The 23,198-nt window shown below is 42.5% G+C and overlaps 2 protein-coding genes across 10 annotated transcripts in view; both read left to right on the top strand.

Moving 5' to 3' along the window:
• The window catches only part of LOC111961822 (F-BAR domain only protein 2), an 83,353-nt gene extending 68,239 nt beyond the window's left edge, over positions 1-15,114 (top strand). For 4 of the 6 annotated variants that reach the window (XM_023984377.1, XM_070442840.1, XM_070442839.1 and 1 more), the window contains 12 exons: positions 447-527; positions 1,318-1,899; positions 2,400-2,512; positions 2,803-2,935; positions 3,339-3,425; positions 4,509-4,568; positions 5,181-5,292; positions 9,270-9,425; positions 10,356-10,488; positions 11,163-11,362; positions 11,580-11,809; positions 12,138-15,114. In XM_023984377.1, the coding sequence (XP_023840145.1) occupies positions 447-527; positions 1,318-1,899; positions 2,400-2,512; positions 2,803-2,935; positions 3,339-3,425; positions 4,509-4,568; positions 5,181-5,292; positions 9,270-9,425; positions 10,356-10,488; positions 11,163-11,362; positions 11,580-11,809; positions 12,138-12,160 (1,910 nt within the window). In that variant the 3' untranslated portion in view covers positions 12,161-15,114. The remainder of the gene's footprint in view (positions 1-446; positions 528-1,317; positions 1,900-2,399; positions 2,513-2,802; positions 2,936-3,338; positions 3,426-4,508; positions 4,569-5,180; positions 5,293-9,269; positions 9,426-10,355; positions 10,489-11,162; positions 11,363-11,579; positions 11,810-12,137) is intronic. The other 2 variants (XM_070442841.1, XM_070442843.1) reach the window with 2 other exon arrangements.
• Positions 15,115-15,168: 54 nt separating this feature from the next.
• On the top strand, positions 15,169-22,973 carry LOC111961821 (apolipoprotein A-I-like). Of its 4 annotated transcripts, none has more exons than XM_070442845.1 (6): positions 15,169-16,864; positions 17,372-17,521; positions 20,333-21,339; positions 21,423-21,476; positions 21,640-21,790; positions 21,915-22,973. In XM_070442845.1, the coding sequence occupies exons 4-6, from the start codon at positions 21,437-21,439 to the stop codon at positions 22,489-22,491; spliced, it is 768 nt and encodes a 255-aa protein (XP_070298946.1). In that variant the 5' UTR covers positions 15,169-16,864; positions 17,372-17,521; positions 20,333-21,339; positions 21,423-21,436; the 3' UTR covers positions 22,492-22,973. The 4 variants fall into 4 exon arrangements, with proteins under 4 accessions (XP_070298946.1, XP_070298945.1, XP_023840143.1 ...); XM_070442844.1 differs by having other exon boundaries at positions 17,169-17,521; XM_023984375.2 differs by lacking the exon at positions 17,372-17,521 and having other exon boundaries at positions 21,275-21,339.
• Positions 22,974-23,198: the final 225 nt, after the last annotated feature.

The following is a 23,198-nucleotide window of genomic DNA, read 5'->3' as shown; positions in this document are numbered from 1 at the left end:
CATCATCTGGCCTGACTGAACTGCAAACATCATCTGGCCCTGACTGAACTGCAAACATCCATCTGGCCCTGACTGAACTGCAACATGCATCTGGCCCTGACTGAACTGCAAACATCATCTGGCCCTGACTGAACTGCAAACATCATCTGGCCCTGACTGAACTGCAAACATGCATCTGCATCTGGCCCTGACTGAACTGCAAACATGCATCTGGCCCTGACTGAACTGCAAACATGCATCTGCTTTGGAGTCAGTCATTTGGCAAGCTTGAAAGAGATGATTAGGCTATAGTTTTATTTGATTATGTAGGGCTTTCTGACTTTGTTCTTTTGCAGGTAGTTATTTTAGCCAATTCTTTGCAGTCTGAGTTTGGTTTAGTTGCTGTGTTGTTTTATATCTCTGTGTGTTAACCCTCCTTTCTCCCCCTTTCCCCCCGCCTCCTCCAGACATCGACTCTCTTTTCCTCTCCATTCCTCTATGTCCTCTACACATGAACGAGTCCCCTGTGTTTCTGCTAGGGGAGGCAGGTAACATGTGTTTGCCCTAGCTGCACCTATTTAGACCAGTGTTTTCTGTGCGGTTGCGCTGTACTGAATCCGTGTCCAACTATCTAACCTCACTTACAAAAAGCCTTAACATTGCATCCAACGTTTTATTCAGTTGCTTGTTGTTGTTGTTGGTGTTTGGTGATAATTTTTTTCCAATGTTTGCGCCAATTTTCTCAAATCCACTCTTTTATTGTACATTTTCAGTTGTAGTTGTGTATACTTTGTTCAACTAATCCAATGAGGAAGATGGATAACTGAATTAGTGTTGGACTGAGAGCCCTGCTTAGCTTTGATAAGCTGAGAGCGCTGTGTGGCTCTGCGTGTCTGCGTGGTGTGAGGACCTAACACTCCAAGTCAGAGTAGCTGATATCCTCTCAACCAGCTGTAATCCTCTAACACTATTTATTTCCAGTTAAGACTGAAACATGCCAGGCATTCATTCCTGTCACAGCCTGACTCTCACATTGCCTAATGTTGCACAGAGATTGCATAGGATTGCAGTTCACAGTGAAGTATGCCCCCACCTGGCTGTTCCATAGATGGAAACTAGTTTAATTATAGTAATCTGTAGACGGGCATCCCCAAGCCTTGTTCTTTGAGTGAAAAAAAAAAAGTACTATCAAAAGTAGAAATCATTATATGACGTAGGAATGTAAAGATGTTTGCATGAGTATCTTTGTAAATGTTAGCTAGTATGGTTCCTCCTCCTTACTCTGTGGCATAGGTTCATCACTCTGCCCTGCCCTGGACTGTCATGTGTCATCTACAGATGAGGGGGTGTTACAGCAGGAGCTATCCTCTCCCCCACTGGCAGACGGCCTGCAGCAGGCCAAAGGAGAGGTCACCCCTCTACCTTCCTCCACCACCACCTTCTCTCCATTGAACTCACCAGCTGACCCCTTTCTGGCCCTGAAGCCCATCCCAGCCCGGGCCCAGAGCGCCCCCATCACCCGGCAGGATGAGCCCATAGAACCCCAGGATCCAACCCCAGCCCCCGCAGGCCCAGACCCAACCAGCGTGCCTCAGGGAGAGAACCAGTCTGCCTTTACCTGGTCCCAGAGCCAGTGGATTGACGTCAATGACGACTTTGTGCCAGTCCGACGCCAGCAGAGCTGCGGTCCGGGTACAGGTCTGGTCAACTCCGACCGGACCCAGTCTAACCCTCCTACCATTAGGCCTCAGTCTTGCCGGTCCTTCTGTTTCTTCTCTGATGACCCCGCTGATCCCTATTATAAGATGGCGCTGAGCAGTGGGGTTGTGGAGGTCAGCACCTCCTCTGTCTCTGAGGTCTTTTCAGCTCTGACAGAGGGGAGGGTGGCAGCAGCAGCAGCAGCTAGCCAAGCACACAACGGTAACCTCTAGCATGGCATAAACTGAGATGGGTTTTTTCCTGAGTGAAGTGTAAAGTTTTGCCTTTGCCATTTTTCTATTTTGTAGTTATTTAAAAAAAAAAAAAATCAGTTTCCAACCTTTATAACTATTATTTTATTTCAACCTTATTTACAATATGTTTTGTTAAATAATGTATTTATTTAATGTGTGTTTTTGTTTTGAGGGGCATATGCTTGTTTGCCTTAGAGAATTGTTAACACAGTGTTGTGAGTGATCGGTATTTTGTTCTGTATTTTATGATTCAGAATTTGTGCATGTCGTGACTTCTTTGTTGATGCATGGTTTTGCATTACTTTGAGTGACTCAGTGATGTCTAAAAAGTTCAAAATGCACTGAACCTGTTAAGAATTGTATCAGAAGTATATTACATATTGCAGTATGTTTTACCTCATCATACCCTGGATTCTTACTGGTCCTTTCCTTTTTGTCCCCTTTCCTTTTTGTCCCCCCTCCCTGCAGTGCCTGCCCTGGCCAGACCCACTACCCCTCAAACTGGGGCCATGGTGGCTCCTCCACGACCCTCTTCCAGACCCAAACTACCCACAGGAAAACTCACAGGAATCATTGAAATTGTGAGTACCTGCCCAGTGTCAGTCTCCACCGGAGTACCTGCCCAGTGTCAGTCTCTACCGGAGTATCTGCCAACTATCTGATAGAGAATCTCCAGTATCTTCACTAGACTTAGAGAACCTAAACTGTGGGCATCAGAGTATTGATTTGTGGAACCATTCTCTATTGATTCATGATAATGGACAACATTTATTTATTTATTTTTGCTCTTGTTATTTACACTGTATGGGGCTAATTAGTGGTATCCATTACCATTGGTTGATTTCTGGGTTTGTGCTGTCTAACCAACCAGGTGCGGCCATTCAGCCCGACTAAGACATTGTCCAACGCCAGTCCTCCTCCGGCTGCTCCCCTGGCCCGGGCAGAGAGCTCCTCCTCCCTGTCCTCCACCGCCTCTCTCAGTGCCTCCAACACACCCACAGTGGGTAAGGATTAAGGACATAACCAAGCTCCATCACCTACTCTCTCTACAGTCTACTCCTCTCTACTCTTCACTTCTCCTCTTTACAGTCTTCTCCTCTCCATTCTTCTCTTCTCCTTTCACCTCCTCCCCTCTCCCTCAATTCATATTTCTTTACTACTTCCTCTCATCCCTCTCTTCTCCCTTATGGATTCCCTTTCCTCTCGTCCTTCCTCTTTTATATAGTCCCTCTCCTCCCTCGTATTCCCTTTCCTCTCCTCCCTCTCGTATTGTCTTTCCTTTCCTCCCCATATTTTCTGCTTGTTTCCTTTCCTTTCCTCCACTCTCACCTGACCTAAACCCACTTCTTGTCTTTAAACCTTATTGGGCTTCTCTCCTTCCTTCCCTCACTCCTCTCCTCCTCACAGGGCCTGAGCGTATCTTCCGTCCCTCCCTTTCCTCACCGGAACCAGAGTTCCTCCTTTCTGCCTGTCCTCTGTTTCTCCTCAACCAAAGTGAGTCTCCTCTCTTCCTCCTTCTCCCTCTACTGTAGTGGTTCCTAACCAGGGGTACAAGGACCTGAGGGTACCTGTTCTATCCACAGGGGTACTAGGACCCCTGGGAGTACTTGGTCTATCCACAGGGGTACTTGAGAAGACTAATTAGACCATAGGCCTACTGTTAAAATGCACAAAGCGGTACTTCAGGGGAACTCCGGGTAGAGCAAAATTCAGTTTGTGGTACAGTAACCGAAAAAAGGGTTTTATTGTCACATACACTGGATAGGTGCAGTGAAATGTGCTGTTTTGCAGGGTCATCTATAGTAGTACAGCACCACTGGAGCAGGGTTATGTGCCTTGCTCAATGGCACATCAACAGATTTTTCACCTTGACAGGTGAAAAATCACCACCTTCACCTTCACCTTCACCTTGACCTTCACCTTGACACCTTGACAGCTCGGGTATTTGAACCAGCAACTTTTCGGTTACTGGCCCAACGCTCTAACCGCTAGGCTACCTGCCACCCAGTGGGAACCACTGCTCTACTGTTCTTTCACTCTGTGAAGCCTACTACACCGTGTGTCTTTAGGGTTTCTCACCATTCTAATCTCACACAAATGCTCACATTCACACACAGGTGTTTTGGTTGAGAGCCCATTACCTTGTACCATCTCACCTGCCCAGTACCATCAATCTAACCTCATCTCACCTGCCCAGTACCATCTCACCTGCCCAGTACCATCTCACCTGCCCAGTACCATCAATCTCACCTCATCTCACCTGCCCAGTACCATCTCACCTGCCCAGTACCATCAATGCTCACCTGCCCAGTACCATCTCACCTGCCCAGTACCATCAATCTCACATCATCTCACCTGCCAGTACCATCTCACCTGCCCAGTACCATCAATCTCACCTCATCTCACCTGCCCAGTACCATCTCACCTGCCCAGTACCATCAATCTCACCTCATCTCACCTGCCCAGTACCATCAATCTCACCTCATCTCACCTGCCCAGTACCATCAATCTCACCTCATCTCATCGCTTTCTGTGACTTTTTGGTTTCTTTCCTATTTTTCTTTTGGGCCTTTAAAGAGGATGATGGTTTCATCGGGAAGCTGCCCACCTTTGAGAAGTGCTGTGAAACGCCTGCAGGTAGGGCGTGTGGTCAATCAGCCCGGACACGCGCCTATTTGTGACACACTAACAATGGCCACTCGGATTTGCTGTGTGCTCGCCAATGTCTGCCTGCTCATGAAAAATATATATTTTTAAAGTGTCTCTGTCAGCGTAATCAACATAATAACGAGTTCAGCATGGTCGTGTTCTGTTGAATAACAAATAACAAGTTTGAAGGTAGGAAGTTCATTCCAGTATTTAACTTTCTTACTCAAAGATCCCAAACAGTTATTCATTCAAATGATGAATGGTAACCTGACTTAATAATACCTCCTCTTTTATTCAAACAAAATGTCATTCCTAGACAGGTATGATTATTTTTGCATGTAATGCCTTGGATATTTTGAAATTGAATTGTTCCTAATTTTCTTCGTAATGACTGACCTTATTTGGTAACTTAACTGTGTGATGCTTTTGATGTTGAATTGAATTGAAATGTACTCTTCAGTAAAAGTAACAGTACACTCATTCCATCTCGTTTGGTCTTACTCTCTCTTCCTCTCAACATGTCACGCTCCCTCTTTACCTCCCTCTCTCTCTACCTCACACCATTTCTCCATCCCCCCCTTCATTCCCTCCCTCTCTCAGGGACGTCTCGCGGTCCCAGCCCAGTGACCCTGGCGTCCCAGGATGCCTTGCCCATTGCTGTGGCCTTCACAGAGTCTGTTAATGCCTACTTCAAAGGAGCTGATCCCGCTAAGTGAGTCTCACATGACCACCTACAGCTCAGAGCTGGCCCCAGCCTGAGTCTGACACACACTGCACGCAAGCCAACGCACACCTCACACGTACAGTACCAGTCAAAAGTTTGGACACACCTACTCATTCAAGGTTGTTTTTTTTGTGTGACTATTTTCTACATTGTAGAATAATAGTGAAGGCATCAAAACTATGAAATTACACATATGGAATCATGTGGTAACCAAAAAAAGTGTTAAACTAATCAAAATATATTTTAGGTTCTTCGAAGTAGCCACCCTTTGACCTGATTACAGCTTTGCGCACTATTGGCATTCTCTCAACCAGCTTCACCTGGAATGCTTTTCCAACTGTCTTGAAGGAGTTCCCACATATGCTGAGTACTTGTTGGCTGCTTTTCCTTCACTCTGCGGTCCAACTCATCCCAAACCATCTCAATTGGGTTGAGGTCGGTGATTGTGGAAGCCAGGTCATCTGATGCAGCACTCCATCACTCTCCTTCTTGGTCAAATAGCCCTTACACAGCCTGAAGGTGTGTGTTGGGTCATTGTCCTGTTGAAAAACAAATTATAGTCCCACTAAGCTCAAACCAGATGGGATGGCGTATCGCTACAGAATGCTTTGGTAGCCATGCTGATTAAGTGTGCCTTGAATTCTAAATAAATCACTGACAGTGTCACCAGCAAAGCACCATCACACCTCCTCCTCCATGGTTCACGGTGGGAACCACACGTGCGGTTGGAACCAAGAATCTCACATTTGAACTCATCAGACCAAAGGACAGATTTATACCGTTCTAATGTCCATTGCTCGTGTTTCTTGGCCCAAGCAAGTCTCTTCATCATATTGGTGTCTTTTAATAGTGCTTTCTTTGCAGCAAATCGACCATGAAGGCCTGATTCATGCAGTCTCCTCTGAACAGCTGATGTTGAGATGTGTCTGTTACTTGAACTCTGAAGCATTTATTTGGGCTGCAATCTGAGGCTGATAACTCTAATGCACTTATCCTCTGCAGCAGAGGTAACTCTGGGTCTTCCTTACCTGTGGCGGTCCTCATGAGAGCCAGTTTCATCATAGCCCTTGATGGTTGTTGCGACTGCATTGACTGACCTTCATGTCTTAAAGTAATGAAGGACTGTCATTTCGATTTTCTTATTTGAGCTGTTCTTGCCATAATATGGACTTGGTCTTTTACCAAATAGGACTATCTTCTGTATACCACCACTACCCTTTTACAACACACCTGATTGGCTCAAACGCATTAAGGAGTAAATAAGTTCCACAAATGAACTTTTAACAAGGGACACCCGTTAATTGGTTGAAAGAATGCCAAGAGGGTTCAAAGCTGTCATCAAGGCAAAGGGTGTATTACTTTTTTGGTTACTACATGATTTCATATGTGTTATTTCATAGTTTTGATGTCTTCACTATTATTCTACAATGTAAAAATAAAGAAAAACCCTGGGATGAGTAGGTGTGTCCAAACTTTTGACTGGTACTGTAAACACACATACCACTACACACACACAATGAACTGCCATTGGGGCATACACTGGGCATATTCTAGAAACACCTTCCTAATATTGAGTTGCACCCCCTTTTGCCCTCAGAACAGCCTCAATTTGTCAGGGCATGGACTCTACACCTGTCAAGCATTCCACAGGGATGCTGGCCCATGTGACTCCAATGCTTCCCACAGTTGTGTCAAGTTGGCTGGATGTCCTTTGGGTGGTGGACCATTCTTGATACATACGGGAAACTTGAGTGTGAACAACCCAGCAGCGTTGCAGTTCTTGACACACTCAAACCGGTGCACCTGGCACCTACTACCATACCCCGTTCAAAGGCACTTAAATCTTTTGTCTTGCCTATTCACCCTCTGAATGGCACACATACACAATCCATGTTTCAATGGATTTAAAGGCTTAAAAATCCTTCTTTAGGCCTCCCGAGTGGCACAGGGATCAAAGGCACTGCATCGCAGTGCTACAGGTGTCATTACAGACCTGGGTTTGATCCCGGGCTCTATCACAACCGGCCGTGGTCGGAAGTTCCATAGGGTGGTGCACAATTTGCCCAGCATCGTCTGGGTTAGGGGAGTGAACTCATACTGGTATTTAACTCGTCCATACACATAATGTTTCACAAATAATTACACAGGCTAAACTTTGCTCCATATTTCACACTTATCTTACACAAGCATGACGAGCCGGTGGGCCTCTCTCTCTCTCTGTGAGTGTGTCAGGGTTTCCGTTAGGAAAATGTGGTGCCGGACATTTAACCGGCAGCATTTTATTTTACCGGACATAAGAAATGTACCGGACCCATGTGCACTGGGTGAGTAACCTGATTAGGACGTCCACCCACAGTGCTCAGAATGACAGAAATCACATTTAGTTTATGGTATTTCATCTTAACACAACATGCAACTCAAGGATGGAATGGTGTGCCTCCTTCTTACCGATTTCCAAAGCGCAATTTGAAGATGTAAGAATAACTGTCCACATATACTTTTCAACAGCCAACAAGATGAGTAGCGAACAGCAAAATCACTGGCCTATGTCAATCTACTATCCCCCGTAGTAAAAAAGTTGACATTCTATTGGTCATCTTGTCGTTCTGTGTGATAAATAAATAAATAGCCTATTCCAAACAGACTGGGGGACAGTTGTGGGACGATAGATCCCACATTCATACAGCCAGTAGGCCTACGCTACATCCCAACATTGTTAAAAAGTAATGAGGATCATGCAACAAATCAGAACCTTTAGCTTAAAATGTTGATAAAATATTGTTTCTTTACATTATCAGTGCCGCAATGTGCACAATGCAGTAGGCTATGTGCACATGTGAGCGGTTTCATGAGATGAAAATATCAGTGAGAAATTTAGAAAGAGGGAGAGATCTAAAGACTAGCATGGTTTACTAATATGACTAGGATTGTGCCTTTTGGCTACTGGCCAATTAAATACATTTGATTTGAAATCCAATAGAATGTGAGAGAAATAGGCTACTGGTTTCAATGGCATATGGAAGTCTTTATAAAATAATTGCCTGCGTGTTTGGTTGGATTTTGGCTAGGCTACTTTGAAGCAAGGTAAGAAATTCCACGTAATATGTAGTAAAACGTTCAAGTTTCAAGTAATTTAAGCATATGTTTTCAAAATGCATACAGCCTCCAGCTCATTGCAAAGTGATATGTGATGCGCTGAAGCCTGCCTAGTTGCCTGTGCACTTGAATGGGAAGTACACTTAAATGACCAGAAATAAAAAATATTCTTTCTTTTCTCCCTGACAATTGGCTGGCGCCAATTTTATTTATTTCATATTTTTTTTGTGGGTCAAAATCCATCTATTAGCGGCTAACGGAAACCCTGGTGTGTGTTTGGGTGTTTGTGCGCGTGTGTGTCTGCTTGTGTGGAATATTTTAGATTTTGGTAGGCCGACACCATTCTTTCAGAGTGGATAACCGACCCGGGGCAGATTATAGTCTGGGGCAGAGAAAACATACACCCTTTTATTGGTTAACTGCTGTTAAATTGCTGCTGTGCAAAAGGCTTATTTTTGCAGGGATTAGCGAATGGAACATTTCATAAGCATTGCAGCGGACACACAGGGCAGGGTTAAGGCTTGCACATGGACCACACTGCAGCAGACTGGCATGGGGTTAGACAAGTTGGTCTTGTTTAGATTTGGACTAAGGTAGCCTTGGACTGGTTCTATTTAATAGATGTAAAGGTCATTTCCGATTGAGCCGATATGGTTTTAATAGAGCTCTTGGACTGAGTTGAACTGGGTCTAATTTAGACTTGGACTATCTGGATTTATATCACTGGACTAACTAAAACTGAGACTGTGTGAACTGCTTCAGGCTATAGAACTCTGTGGTAGACTGGACTTGTGTGCTGCTGTGCCCCTCAGCGGCATAGTGAATATCACAATTAACCCTTAATGTGCCGTCACTCCTTTACTCTGTAGGTGCATAGTGAAGATCACAGGTGACATGACCCTGTCCTTCCCCATGGGTATCATCAAGGTGTTCACCAGTAACCCCTCCCCTGCTATGCTCACCTTCAAACTGAAGAACACCTCCAAGCTGGAGCAGATCCTCCCCAACCAGACACTACTGTTCAGGTGAGTGGAGAAATTCAAATGTTCAAATAATGTTTTATTCACAGTTGAATGGTTAAACATTCAGACAATGTTTGAATTAACCTGATGGATGTGTAATTACCATACAGGTGTGTAGGACCACAGAGAAACATTCAGCTAATGATTAGTACTTATTCCATATCAGTAAAGACCACCTTCCAATACGTGTGTGTGTGAGAAGAACCAAAGGAAGTCTGTAACACTGTTTGAAAACCGAACTGGAGCCAGCCAGTAGAGAGAGATGGGATGACGGGGACAGGACGGAGGGTGGGGGGGATATTGTGTATCGGTGGGGGGAAATTGGATTTCATCAGTCATAAAGCTAACCCTAACCCTATTTTCCACCATTCCTCCTCAGACATTAGTTTCATAACAGGCCATGTCTACAAGAGTGTTGCATCAACTTTCAACACGCTATCACCTCATTCCACACACGCTATCACCTCATTCCCCACACGCTATCACCTCATTCCCCACACGCTATCACCTCATTCCCCACACGCTATCACCTCATTCCCCACACGCTATCACCTCATTCCCCACACGCTATCACCTCTGTTAAAGCTTCTTGTTGTGTTTTCTCTGGTATATCCAGCATGTATCTTGCCATATCCATCTGTATTAGCAGTGAATTGTCAGTGTGAAAGTTTGAGACGTCCACCTGAGTTAGACTCTCTTTGAAGAATGGATTCCTTTTCCTCCCTCTCTTTTCTTTCTCCTTGCTCTGCTTTCTCTGGGTAACCCTGAAACCACATAGCTGGACTAATTGAATCAAATGGAATTCATGATTTAATAGCTGGGTGGCAATAAAAGGGTCATTCCTTCCGAGCTATTGGAGCTCTGTACACACACAGAGCCACCAAGCAGAGCAATGAATAATTGAGTCATCGTTTTCCCATGTGTGTGATCCAGTGATCCCTCGCAAAGTGATGCTCATACCAAGGACTTTTGGTTCAACATGCAAGCTCTCACATCGTACCTCAGGAAAGCCTCAGAGCAGAACCCTGCTGCATCCTACTACAACGTTGACATCCTCAAATACCAGGTTGGTCCCAGACTAAACTAAATAATCTTTAGTATACTGTAGACCCCTATACTATACATTCACTCTTGTAGTAATAATGCAAAAGTCCAAAAGTAAAATGTTTTTGACTCCAAATATGACACTTATTACCATCACTTTTGAATTTGTAAATGTATTTATTTAACGAATTGTGAATGTATTAATTGTTTTTGGTATATCTTCCTTTCAATCATATTGTCACGTTGGTATGAATGATTTGGGAAACAGGCACAGGAATGTGTAATAGGGTTTTTTATTTCTTACCCAAATTATTGCGTGCCGTGTAAAGGGGACAAACTGGGACGAAGACCAAACAAACACTATACAAAACACAGGATAGAAAACCAAACAAAAGAGCGAGGAGTACCTCAAATAACACAAGCGCACGATGATTAACACACGGGACGAGACCCCTAATCATCTGCGCAATCCACAATGGCACGAAAGCCAAAACACACAGCACAGGTACTCACACGACCAACAGACATAGTAACAATAATTGACAGCACAATGGTAAACCAAGGACACACTTATACAATTACTAATCACTGGGAATAGGGGCCAGGTGTGCGTAATGAAAGTTCCGGAGGGATCCGTGACACACATGATATTTGCCCTTTACCCTCTGACCTCATGCTGTGTCCCTGTGTGTGCAGGTGTCCTCTAAAGGAATCGCATCTACCCCTCTGAACCTGGCAGTGTACTGGAAGTGTGACCCCGCCACCACTGACCTGAGGCTGGACTACCACTACAACCCAGAGTCCATGCTCTGTCCCGGCCCTCTCTCCAACGTACAGGTCCTAGTGCCTGTAGATGGAGGGGTCACCAACATGCAGTCCCTGCCTAATGCTATCTGGTGAGAGAAACGACCAGAGAACATGTGAACATCAGTACTTTTTAGTTATTGACGCTTTGAATGATTGACTCGTATTGACTGATTTGATTTGAATTTTTCCATTACAAAAGTAGTAATAGTGAATCTATGGTTTACATGTCTCTGCGACAGAGAGTGGTAGTACAACTACTTGTGTAAGCTACATATTCACAAGTCTTCTTTTGTCTCTTTCCACCAGGAACTCAGAGCTGAATAAGTCTCTCTGGAAGCTGAACGATATCTCTGAGAAGTCTGAAAATGAAGGCTCGGGGTCTCTGAGGGCTAAGTTTGACCTCTCTGACGGCCCGTCCACCCCAACCACCCTGGCTGTGCAGTTTATGAGTGAGGGGAGCACGCTGTCTGGGGTGGACATAGAGCTGTTGGGAACCGGGTACAGACTGTCCCTCAACAAGAAGAGGTTTGCCACAGGTACGTATAGGACCAAAACCTAGACACAAAATCTGACAACTGATGAAGGCTTATGCAGCTGAAACATATGGGTGCAGGAATGAAGCAGAGCAGTATAAACTGTTAATGGGGTTTCTTTTTCCCTACTCGCCACACGGTCTGTTGTTACCTAGGTAAACGTGATGAGCTACAGGTAATACATACGAACTTGTCACCTGTTTAGGTTGTTTCAATGTTCATGTTGTGACTTGAGGTGAAGAGACTTTCCCTTTTGGTTAGTCAAATGTGAATGATGTGGTCTATATTGTTGTCTAACCTGAATGGTCCATGTTTGTGTTCCTTCTCCTAGGTCGTTACATGGCAGACTGTTGAGTATGCACACCGTCCTGGACCCCCAAGCACAACCACTTTATTGAACATTTATTTTCAATATTTTAGTCCATTTTGTCCTATTTATTAAAGAGGCGGGGGAGAAGGGAGAGGTGCAGCAAATACAACAGGTTTTTTGTGACGCATCCAAACACTTTGCATTATGTCCCAATGTACCTTGTCTGTCTCGAGCAGAGAGCTTCTCAGTACAGTAAAGCAGCGCTGAGTATTGAACACTGTTTAAAAAAAGAATAATAAATGAAATAAAAAATTAAGTTGGGCTGTCAGGAAATGTATAATTGTTGAGAAGTGTAATGCTTTCTGATCAATGCAGACTTTTATAAAGTCAGAACCGTAGTGTTTCGTTATGTAACAATGTATGGATTATATATAAATACATATTATATACAAAAAAAATGTAAAAATGAAAACAATCTGCACTAACAATCTAAAAATATATTTGTTCTCTCCTTTGTAAATTGTGTATGTATTCCACTGAAGCTCTTGTAGTAACAAAGATTCTGGGTAAAACAGTGAGAAAAGAGAAGAAAGATGAGAGGAAATGCCACACTATCCTCCCTCATCCCCCTCTCCTTCTCTTCTCCATTGCAAGTACGATCACCGAGTATTTTACTTTGTGAGACTCAAGTCATGTTTTTTGCTGATTTACCTTTATTTCCTGGGTTCTTTTTGTTCTGATCATGTGCAATGAAGAAATGAAGGTATAAGCTGTATTTTTTTTAACTAAACAGATTCTCTCAAATGTTATTATGGCACAACATTAATCGGTTGTCCTGTCGCTTCTGACAACTGGTAATAACACAAGGTCAGCTCTCTTTCAAAAGCAAAAAAACTCAACTTAACTGACCTCAGTGCCTCTTTCTTTCTGTGGATAAATTCATTGAAAAACGTAGCTATCTTTTCTCTATGCCCTTTTGTATGTTAAAAAAGCACCGCTAACAAAAAGAAAAAGCACCAACCTTGTGCAAGTTGTTGTTTTATAATCTTGTTTTTGGATGTTGAAGGGAAAATGCTTCCAGTTTCTACACCAGTCAATCCAAAAGGCATCTGTCTTCCAGAAACTGCTGATCCAGTGGACTCACTGTCTCAGTTCTGTGTCTTTGCTGTGATGTTGTCTTTTCTACTAGGGTATTTTTTTCTATATTTGATCCGATAGAGATCTTTGTTCCCAAACCGCCTTCGGTCTATTTGAGAGCACTGGACAGCCTGCTAGCCGAGCATCTTTATCACAATCTAGCCAAATCAATTCTAGTAATGCCTTAAGAAAATATACCTTGTCATCTTTTGATAATGGTAATAAGATGCTATCCAGTTGTGATAGGCTACATTTCTGCCGTGTTTGCCTGTGAGGAGAGAGATGGATGACAGTTCTTGGTGCTGACTCGATATCATACTGAGTGGTTCATTCTTGCCTTATATACCAATGGAGGACCAGTATCTAGAAGGGCTACATCTCCTAGATGGAAAGATGCATACACCTTATGTAGCAGTTCTATCAATATCACTAATGTGTGTTTTTGACAACCTTTTCCAATGCCTTCTTCACAAAACCACAGTTTTGACAGTATAGATAATGATCAGAGTACTGTATTTTCATTACAAACATTGATATGGGCACACCAGTAACACTGTGATTGTGGACTGTTAGTGTTCCATCATGTATGTGGCCATCTGAACACTGTATGCTTGTAAACTCCTGGCCCATATCCACAACGCGTCTCCGAGTAATAGTGCTGATCTAGGTTCTGGCCATATAATATGATCAATTATGAACTAAAAGACAACTGATCCTATATCGGCACTCTTACACTGAGACGCTTTGTGGATAACGAACCCTGGTATTTGGTACAGTTGATACTGTTAACGTTCTCGCTGCTTCTGAAATGGCACCCTATGCCCTACAATATATAGTGCAATAGTTTTGATCAGTAGTAGTGCACTATGGAATAGGGTGCCTTTTCAGAGGCGCTATGTGTAGATATGGTTAATCGCATCGCTTACTAGTAAACGTGATCTGACCAAACCTCAAGATATGACTTTTCAGCACAACAAAACACCTAGTCCATGTGGCCAGTCTTCTAGAACTATGAGAAAACACCTAGTCCATGTGGCCAGTCTTCTAGAACTATGAGAAATGTGATTATTGTTTAACAATGTTGATTGAGATGCATTTGTGAAGTCAATGTCTAAAATAGGATTTGTTTTGCATACAGTACAATAAGTCACAATTATGTTTTGTAAGGCATGGATTAATCATCACGGTTTGAATTATTGGTCATGTTTTATTTGTATGTATAAGGTTTTTAAGGATGATATTTGTTTAAGATAGTTTAAGACTCCACCTTCAGTAGAATTGTAGAGGCAGATACTAACTTTATTTGAATGAGGGGTAAAATTATACACAAATAATATTTTCCAGAACACTATATATGGCCCAACCAAATAATGTGACTATCCGAATGGAGTTAGAGTTTACTAAACCTAAGCGTTATTATGGAAAACAAACGTAGCTTGTAAGGAACGTTTAAAGAGGGGAACAGCGTATCAAAATCAGACGTTTTTTTTATGGAGTTCTCCTTAAAATATATCAACAGCACCGGCTACTCTCGAGTCACCCGCTAAGATCAGAGAAACCCACACACAGAAACTGAATATATATGCAAAGTATATTTAGCGAGCTGGTTCTTGCTGTCTCTACATAGCATCCAGTGATTTTTCTTTTTTTTCTTTCTTCTTGGAGCTTGTCATTATGATTTTTGTTTGTATGTCTATGTCAAAAGCAGAGTTTAGTTTGATTTCTCATAAAATGTAAATTTTTACAAATATCTCTGCCACTTTTTTTTTCCTGTTCACTTTATGATCGATCTCAATGTGCCTGTATTAAATGTATAATATATGATTATATACCTATATATAAAAATGACTACTTAAAATTGTCTCCTGTATGTTTTTCTGTCCAGTTTTTTTCTTTTCTTACTGTGTACCTGTGTGAATCGTCTAGATCCTAGGATCATTGCTTCTATTAAATCATGATGTAAAATAGGACTATTGTCAAGGGGAGATCATTCAGATATCACGATATTGTCTTGATCTTGTCAGACATGAACCCTATGTCAATTAAAGTTCATAGCTTCATATTTAGGCCACTATGTACAAGAACGATCTGTAAGGGACACACTTGCATAGCGTTGCATTTTAAAAGATAGAGGTCGTTTTCTGGGTCGGGATTCTTGAGTTCGGCATGATTTTGTTTGGGGACTGCAACAAGCCCAAGCTCTGAAGGGAAAACTGGGTGTGCGTGCCGAGGCTGAGGAGACTTTGTTACAGTACTATGAACCCTGTGTTACAGCAGTGTAGTTGGAGCAATTTTGCTTCAATAACAAACCCAAGTGGAGAGTTTTACCTATTGACCTCCCAGAGACCTCATTAAATTCAACGACTGGCTTTTGCTTCTACTCTCCTGGCTCGGCTTCATTCAGCCCCACAGAGGTGTGTGCGAACTCCTTCAGAGTTATGGTTAGGATGACTATATTCTCTGAGTTGTGTGATTTTTAGCATAGGGGAAATTACTTGGTGTGGAATAAATAGGAGATCCTGGTAGACTCACTGCTCATATGAACGTTCCTGGAGGGAGGCTGAGTTGGCCTTCTGAGACTGACACATCACATTAATTTAATATGAACACACTGGTACACCTTTAGCCTCATTTATACAGATAAAATGTGTTCAAGCTTGAGACATAATTGGGATTGAATATTCAACATACTGGTACAGTGTGTACTGTATGCATTGCTTAGTTTTCCTCAATGTCTGACCATTTTGTTTAATGTTCCATACGGCCACTGTCTGTACAGTACTGCCTTTATTCAAGATATATCATTCTGAACATTTCATAAAGAAGGCATCGAAGCTATTTCACACGTGATGTAGTGTATAACCAGTGGTGAGGGAGAGTGTCGCGGGAGACTAGACAAGAGCGTCGGGCTTTGAGGCTGAGGTAATGGCGTGTGTGTGCTGGCACTACATCGCCTCCTTGTGCGTATTTCCACAGCCGGTCATGCCTTATGTCACAGCTACTCCACTTCCAGACCTTCTTGCTAATTGAAATAAAGCTTCTCTGAGCCACCCTGTCAGTCCACAGGCACATGTGAACCATCAGTGTGTTCGCTTCCCTCTCTCTCCCTGTCCACCTCACTCAGACCTCTGGCTGTGGCGTGTGTGTGATCTCAGCATGGGCTCTGTGTGTGTGTGCACACATTCAACATCTTACTCTACTTTTTTGTGAAGCTGTGTGGCTAATCCACTGACAGCATTGATCTGGATGATCAGAGGATCTGGAGTTGATTGAGAGGGTCTAAGAAGGTGGTGTTGAGAAAATATATTTCAGTTATAGATTGAAAGACGATAGTGTACTCTTAGACTATACTCATGAAGGTCTGTGAATCTGGTATGGATTAAGAGGGTCTGTGTCTAGTATTTAAGGATCTGTGTCTGGTATAGATTGAGATTCAGTGTAGTAAGTGTTCTGGACCTGTTTAGCACCCACTAGAGGCAGTTTAAGTACAGCAGCGTAGAATTGACCTGTGTGTCATGTGACAGGAAGCAGTTTCAGAAGTGAAGTAATGTGTAAGATGTGCAAGTGTGACAGAGTAGTTACAATCCTTCAACATAAGCTTTGTAATGTGTGTAAGTACATTTGTTTATTAACACAAGATAAATGTTTATCACATCATTTTCATGTTTCTGTAAAAGATTAAGAATTGAGTTCGCTGTTAGCACTGAAGCTAACGCAAAGTAGCTATTTCTCCCTATGGACACCTAGCTTAGCAATATCAAGCATACAGTTGCATTCTAGTAACTTTATTTTATATTTGACTCTAAATTGAGTACTCTTATTGCTCATTTTGTACATTTATTGCAGTTATTTTGGAAGACATTCTGTACTCTATACTACTGTAACTGAAAACATGTACTTTTGTGTTTGTTGCAGTTTCACACTGTGATTCAAGTAAACTTCCAAAACGGCACCATGCTTCTCACAGAGTTATTTGAATGAATGTTTATCTAACTGGATAGCTGGATAAGGGCTACTGTACATTTAGCGAGCCCAGTATAGTAAGACTTGTTTGCCTCAAAATCAGGCAATACTAGCCAACCATGAATTACTTTGCCCTCATCACATCCCTTTGCAAGACGTTTGCAACTTGCCAGTCAGAGCTCCAGTGGAAGAGGTCCTGGTACAGCCCCAGGAGAGGGTGGAGGAGATGTTAGCTGTCAACAACCAGAGCCTCAACAGAACTTTCCAAATATATCTCCTCCCCCCAGAAGACTGACGGAATCCAGGTGCGAATTCATTACACCAATTCAGTTGAAAAATGTGTCTTAAACAGAACCGAACGAAGCGGAGAGGGACCTACCTGAATTTGTTCAATAGAAACTCTAATTTTCATTGCAAAACGCATCTGTCTGGACTAATGATTACACCTCAGGTTCAGGTGGCATCCCTGGCCAGTATGCCCACAAACTGTTTCCATACAACATTGACCTCTACATTGCATCGCTGAGCTTGTGCCATGGCGGGCTTCTGTGATGATGGTCCCCATGGTTGTGCGTCACACAAACAAACAAATACAACAGCCACAACTAATATATTACAACTCCATAATATAGCCATATTCGCAAGCTGACCACAAAACACTCACAAACATAATTTTTGCTTCTGAGTTGGTTTTATTCTGAGTTGTGTTAATTTGTGAGTTACTCCACCCACTTCTTAGGAGTGGAACGGCCCTGTGGCATTAGATCAACTCTACTCTCAGGGGAGAGCACAGAAATAGATTGTGTAGAATTCCACATTATAGTGTGGCACCATTAAAGTAAGCAACCACTTATTTGGATTTCTCATACATTCTATTTCTATGGATGATCTCTCTGAGCCTTTGTTTATTTTTATTTTCCTCTCCACTGAGAGGAATCAAGAATCAATTGATTTGATTGAGTTGGAAAATCTTTTGAACTGAAAAAATGCAGGGACAACTTATTTGATCATTTGGTTCCATAAATTACATTTGGCAATAGGGGAGGGATTCTTATTAATGCTAAGGCTGAGTGCAACAATTAAGCCTTATCCAACTAGGCCTAAGTGTAGCTGTGTAAGGAAAATACAATCCCTTCTCCCAAGATTATCTCTACTGGGTCATCCAAAGACAGTGGGGGTCAAAGTTCTTGTTACTTTACCTTGTGGGTCAGTCTGACAATATTTGTCTCATTGCCTGAGACATTCAAATGAATGTATGTATTTGGGGTAACATACTGTACCAGTCAAAGTTTGGACACACCTACTGATTCAAAGGGTTTCTTTATGTTTACTATGTTCTACATTGTAGAATAATAGTGGAGACATCAACACTATGAAATCACACATATGGAATCATGTAGTAACCAAAAAAGTTAAACAAATCAAAATATATTTATATTTTATATTCTTCAAAGTAGCCACCCTTCGCCTTGATGACAGATTTGCACATTCTTGGCATTCTCTCAACCAGCTTCACCTGGATTGCTTTTCTAACAGTCTTGAAGGAGTTCCAATGTATGCTGAGCACTTGTTGGCTGCTTTTTCTTCACTCTGTGGTCCAACTCATCCCAAACCATCTCAATTGGGTTGAGGTCAGGTGATTGTGGAGGCCAGTTCATCTGATGCAGCACTCCATCACTCTCCTTCTTGGTCAAATAGCCCTTACACAGCCTGGAGGTGTGTTGGGTCATTGTCCTGTTGAAAACAAATGATAGTACCACTAAGCGCAAACCAGATGGGATGGCGTATCRCTGCAGAATGCTGTGGTAGCCAAGCTGGTTAAGTGTGCCTTGAATTCTAAATAAATCACAGACAGTGTCACCAGTTAAGCACCCCCACATCATCACACCTCCTCCTCCATGCTTCACAGTGGGAACCACACATGCAGAGATCATCTGTTCACCTACTCTGTGTCTCACAAAGGCATGGCGGTTGGAACCAAAAATCTGAAATTTGGATTCATCAGACCAAAGGACAGGTTTCCACCGGTCTAATGTCCATTGCTTGTGTTTCTTGGCTCAAGCAAGTCTTCTTATTGGTGTCCTTTAGTAGTGCTTTCTTTGCAGCAATTCGTCTATGAAGGCCTGATTCACGCAGTCTCTGAACAGTTGATGTTGAGATGTGTCTGTTACTTGAACTCTGTGAAGCATTTATTTGGGCTGAAATTTCTGAGGCTGGTAACTCTAATGAACTTATCCTCTGCAGCAGAGGTAACTCTACGTCTTCATTTCCTGTGGCGGTCCTCATGAGAGCCAGTTTCATCATAGCGCTTGATGGTTTTTGCGATGGTTTTTTCACTTGAAGAAACTTTCAAAGTTCTCGAAATGTTCCGCATTGACTTACCTTCATGTCTTAAAGTAATGATGGACTGTCATTTCTCTTTGCTTATTTGAGCTGTTCTTGCCATAATATGGACTTGGTCTTTTACCAAATAGGGCTATCTTCTGTATACCACCCCTACCTTGTCACAATACAACTGATTGGCTCAAACACATTAAAAGGAAAGATATTCCACAAATTAACTTTTAACAAGGCACACCTGTTAATTGAAATGCATTCCAGGTGACTACCTCATGAAGCTGGTTGAGTGAATGCCAAGAGTGTGCAAAGCTGTCATATAAATATAAAATATGTTTATTTGTTTAACACTTCTTTGGTTACTACGTGATTCCAGTGATTACAGTATGTGTTATTTCATAGTTTTGATGTCTTCACTATTATTCTACAATGTAGAAAATAGTAAAAATAAAGAAAAACCCTGGAATGAGTAGGTGTATCCAAACTTTTGACTGGTAATTGGACATGTATTTTGAAATAAACCCATTTATTACGTCCTTGTCTAGAGATTAGAGTACATTTTAAGACATGAAGCATCTTTATGTGACATACCACTGACTACAAGAGGACTTCAGCCCTACATACATAATTAACCTGATTTATATTGTCTCTTATATGATATAACAATATGAAAGTTCAGAGTCTACTGAGTCATCAGTGCGTCACCCATACGTATACTGAGTGTACAAAACATTAGGAACACCTTACTAATATTGAGTTTCATCCCTTTTTGCCCTCAGAACAACCTCGATTCGTTGGGGCATGGACTCTACAAGGTGTCGAAAGCGTTCCACAGGGATGGTGGCCTATGTTGAAAACAATGCTTCCCACATTTGTGTCAAGTTGGCTGGATGTCCTTTGGGTGGTGGATCATTCTTGATACACATGGGAAACTGTTGAGCGTGAAACACCCAGCAGTATTTCAGTTCTTGGCACATTCAAACCGGTGCACTGGCACCCAACTGGCACCTACTACTATACCACGTTCAAAGGCACTTAAATCTTTTGTCTTGCCCATTCACCTTCTGAATGGCACACATACACAATCCATGTCTCAATGGATTAAAAAGGATTAAAAATCCTTCTTTAACCTGTCTTCTCCCCTTCATCTACACTGATTGAAGTGGATTTATCAAGTGACATCAATAAGGGATCATACTGTAGCTTTCACCTGATTCTCCTGGTCAGTCTATGTCATGGAAAGAGCAGGTGTCCTTTCATTACTAACCCTCATTACGTACTTGAAATACAAATAAGTGAATAATAATCAGCTTTCACCTATCATCAACTAATTCTTGAGCCATTTGATCACTCTAGATGAAGTAAGTCTATGCAGAATAACATTATCATTACATGACATCTCTATGATGACCCGTACTGGCATTTTCTGATGGCTACTTCATTGAGGATAAATGTACGTTCTATGACTGTGATATGCGTTTATCCCACCTCTTAAGATGGATGCACTAACTAACTGTATGTCGCTCTGAATAAAGGAATCTGCTAAATGACTTAAATGTCAAATATATGGTGTCAGAATGACCACTTGGTCCCCATAACGTGTCCCCAGAGTACTGAGGTTATGATGTGGCAGTAGGAGTGACAGGAGGACATACAACAGGGCACTCAGTCCTGGACTTTGTTCTTCACTACAACTCACAGCCCCTTATATATACTCCCAGCCCTGACACCTGCAGTACACACCCACTACCAGACACAAGGACAAGACACAAGCTATCTTAAACAGGTAAGTCACTAGCTGCCTCTAGTCACATAGGCTACAATATATCAGAAATGAGAAACTGACTCAAATCTTTTCTCCATTAACAGCCTATAGCCCGGTTATGAAGGTCCTCGTGGTGCTTGCGCTTGCTGTTTTCACTGGTGAGTGGAGAATACGTTTTTCAATACATAGTCTTTTTTTTTTACAGGAATAAAGTAGAAAATGATTCATGTTACACTCTAGTGTTTTATCAATGACAGATGCAAACATTTCATCTCAAACAGTCTAGACTGTAAATATAATTATCCACGGTGTCTCCTACAGGCTGCGATGCCAATGTTCTGTGGCAGGACCAGTCTAAGCAACAGCTGGACATTGTGAAAGACGCATTCTGGGACTATGTTGCCGAGGCAACACTCACGGCTGACGATGCCCTGCAGAAGATCAGACAGTCAGAGGTGGCACACGAAGTCAAGTAAGTCTCAATATGTAGAAAATAACACAATATAATAGAGTTTGATAACTACTCAACTAACTACCTGTTTGTTCACCTGAATGACTTGGCTTCTGTATTGACCTTTCTCTCTCTGTCTCCATAGCACCAGGATCACAGAGAGTGCTGATGCTGTGAGCCAGTACACTGTGGCCATGCGTGGTCAGGTGACTCCTCTGACTCAGGACCTGCTGGCCAAGCTTTCCCAGGAGGCTGAGCAGCTGAAGGCTCGTCTGGAGAAAGACCTGAACACCATGACAGCCAAGCTGCAGCCCTACTCTGACGAGCTGAACGCGGACCTCCAGAGGCAGCTTGAGGAGATGAAGAGGGACGTGACCACCTACGCAGAGGCCCTGGACTCCGACGCGCTGAAGGCTTCTCTGCTCCAGAAGAGTGAGGAGCTGAAGGGAAACCTGGAGAAGAGTGTGCAGCAGCTGCAGGCCCAGTTGGGCCCTTACACTGAGGAGTTGAAGCAGAAAATGGACCAGAACCTGGAGGAGTTCCAGAGGAGCATGATTCCTCTGACCCAAAGCTTCCAGACCCAGCTGACCCAGAGAACCCAGGAGGTCCAGCAGAACCTGGCCCCCTATGGAGAGAAGCTGAAGAAGCTGGACCCATTGGCCCAGGACCTGAAGGCCCAACTGGCTGTTCTCTGGGACTCCTTCACCAAGAAGATCCAGTAATCGGACTGATTATACTTGGTCTCCTAGTCATTTTCCATCAAAGTCCAAAAGGGGCAATATGTAAATGTACTGGTACATACCACTACTAGGTTGTTTCACTGTATCAGTTATGGGACTCTCCATCTCCTGACCAATATCTACATGTGACTCAGGACTATATTTCAGTATTACAGAGCTGTTAGAAAAGAAATGTAGGATTCTATCAACAATAGATTATTCACATCTACTGTTGCTCTCTTGAGAAAGGTCTCAATTTCTTCAAGCAAACTTTCTCATATCTCAGCATGTTTATTTATTTATTGTCGGTATTATCATGTGTGATTTCAATAAATTAAACTCAAGAATCTGAATGCTGTTCATTTCATCAATTGAAACAATTAATTCAGTCAATGTAGGCTCTGTCAACTATGAGTAGAGAATTGAAGCAATAAGACACAAAAGCAATTCTCTCCATGTTTTTTAAGAAATGGCATGTACTGTATATCCTTTTCCCAATATAAAGTGCCTTCAGAAACTATTCAGACCCCTTGACTTTTTCCACATTTTTGTTACGTTACAGCCTCTAAAATAGATTACATTTAAAAAACTGTGCAATCTACACACAATACCCCATCATGACAAAGTCAAAACAGGTTTTGGGATTTTTTTGCAAATTTATTCAAAGTAAAAAACAGTAATACTGTATTCAGACCCTTTGCTATGAGACT

Source organism: Salvelinus sp. IW2-2015, linkage group LG4q.1:29 (genome assembly GCF_002910315.2).
Source record: "Salvelinus sp. IW2-2015 linkage group LG4q.1:29, ASM291031v2, whole genome shotgun sequence".
NCBI classification, from domain to species: Eukaryota; Metazoa; Chordata; class Actinopteri; order Salmoniformes; family Salmonidae; genus Salvelinus; species Salvelinus sp. IW2-2015.
This window is presented reverse-complemented; position numbering and strand designations above follow the sequence as displayed.

Bases quoted from the DNA above. Each gene is read 5' to 3' on its own strand.
- LOC111961821 (XM_023984375.2), top strand. From the start codon at position 21,437: ATGAAGGTCCTCGTGGTGCTTGCGCTTGCTGTTTTCACTG. The intron at 21,477-21,639 runs GTGAGTGGAGAA...TGTCTCCTACAG, and splicing joins TGCGCTTGCTGTTTTCACTG to GCTGCGATGCCAATGTTCTG. The intron at 21,791-21,914 runs GTAAGTCTCAAT...CTGTCTCCATAG, and splicing joins GAGGTGGCACACGAAGTCAA to CACCAGGATCACAGAGAGTG.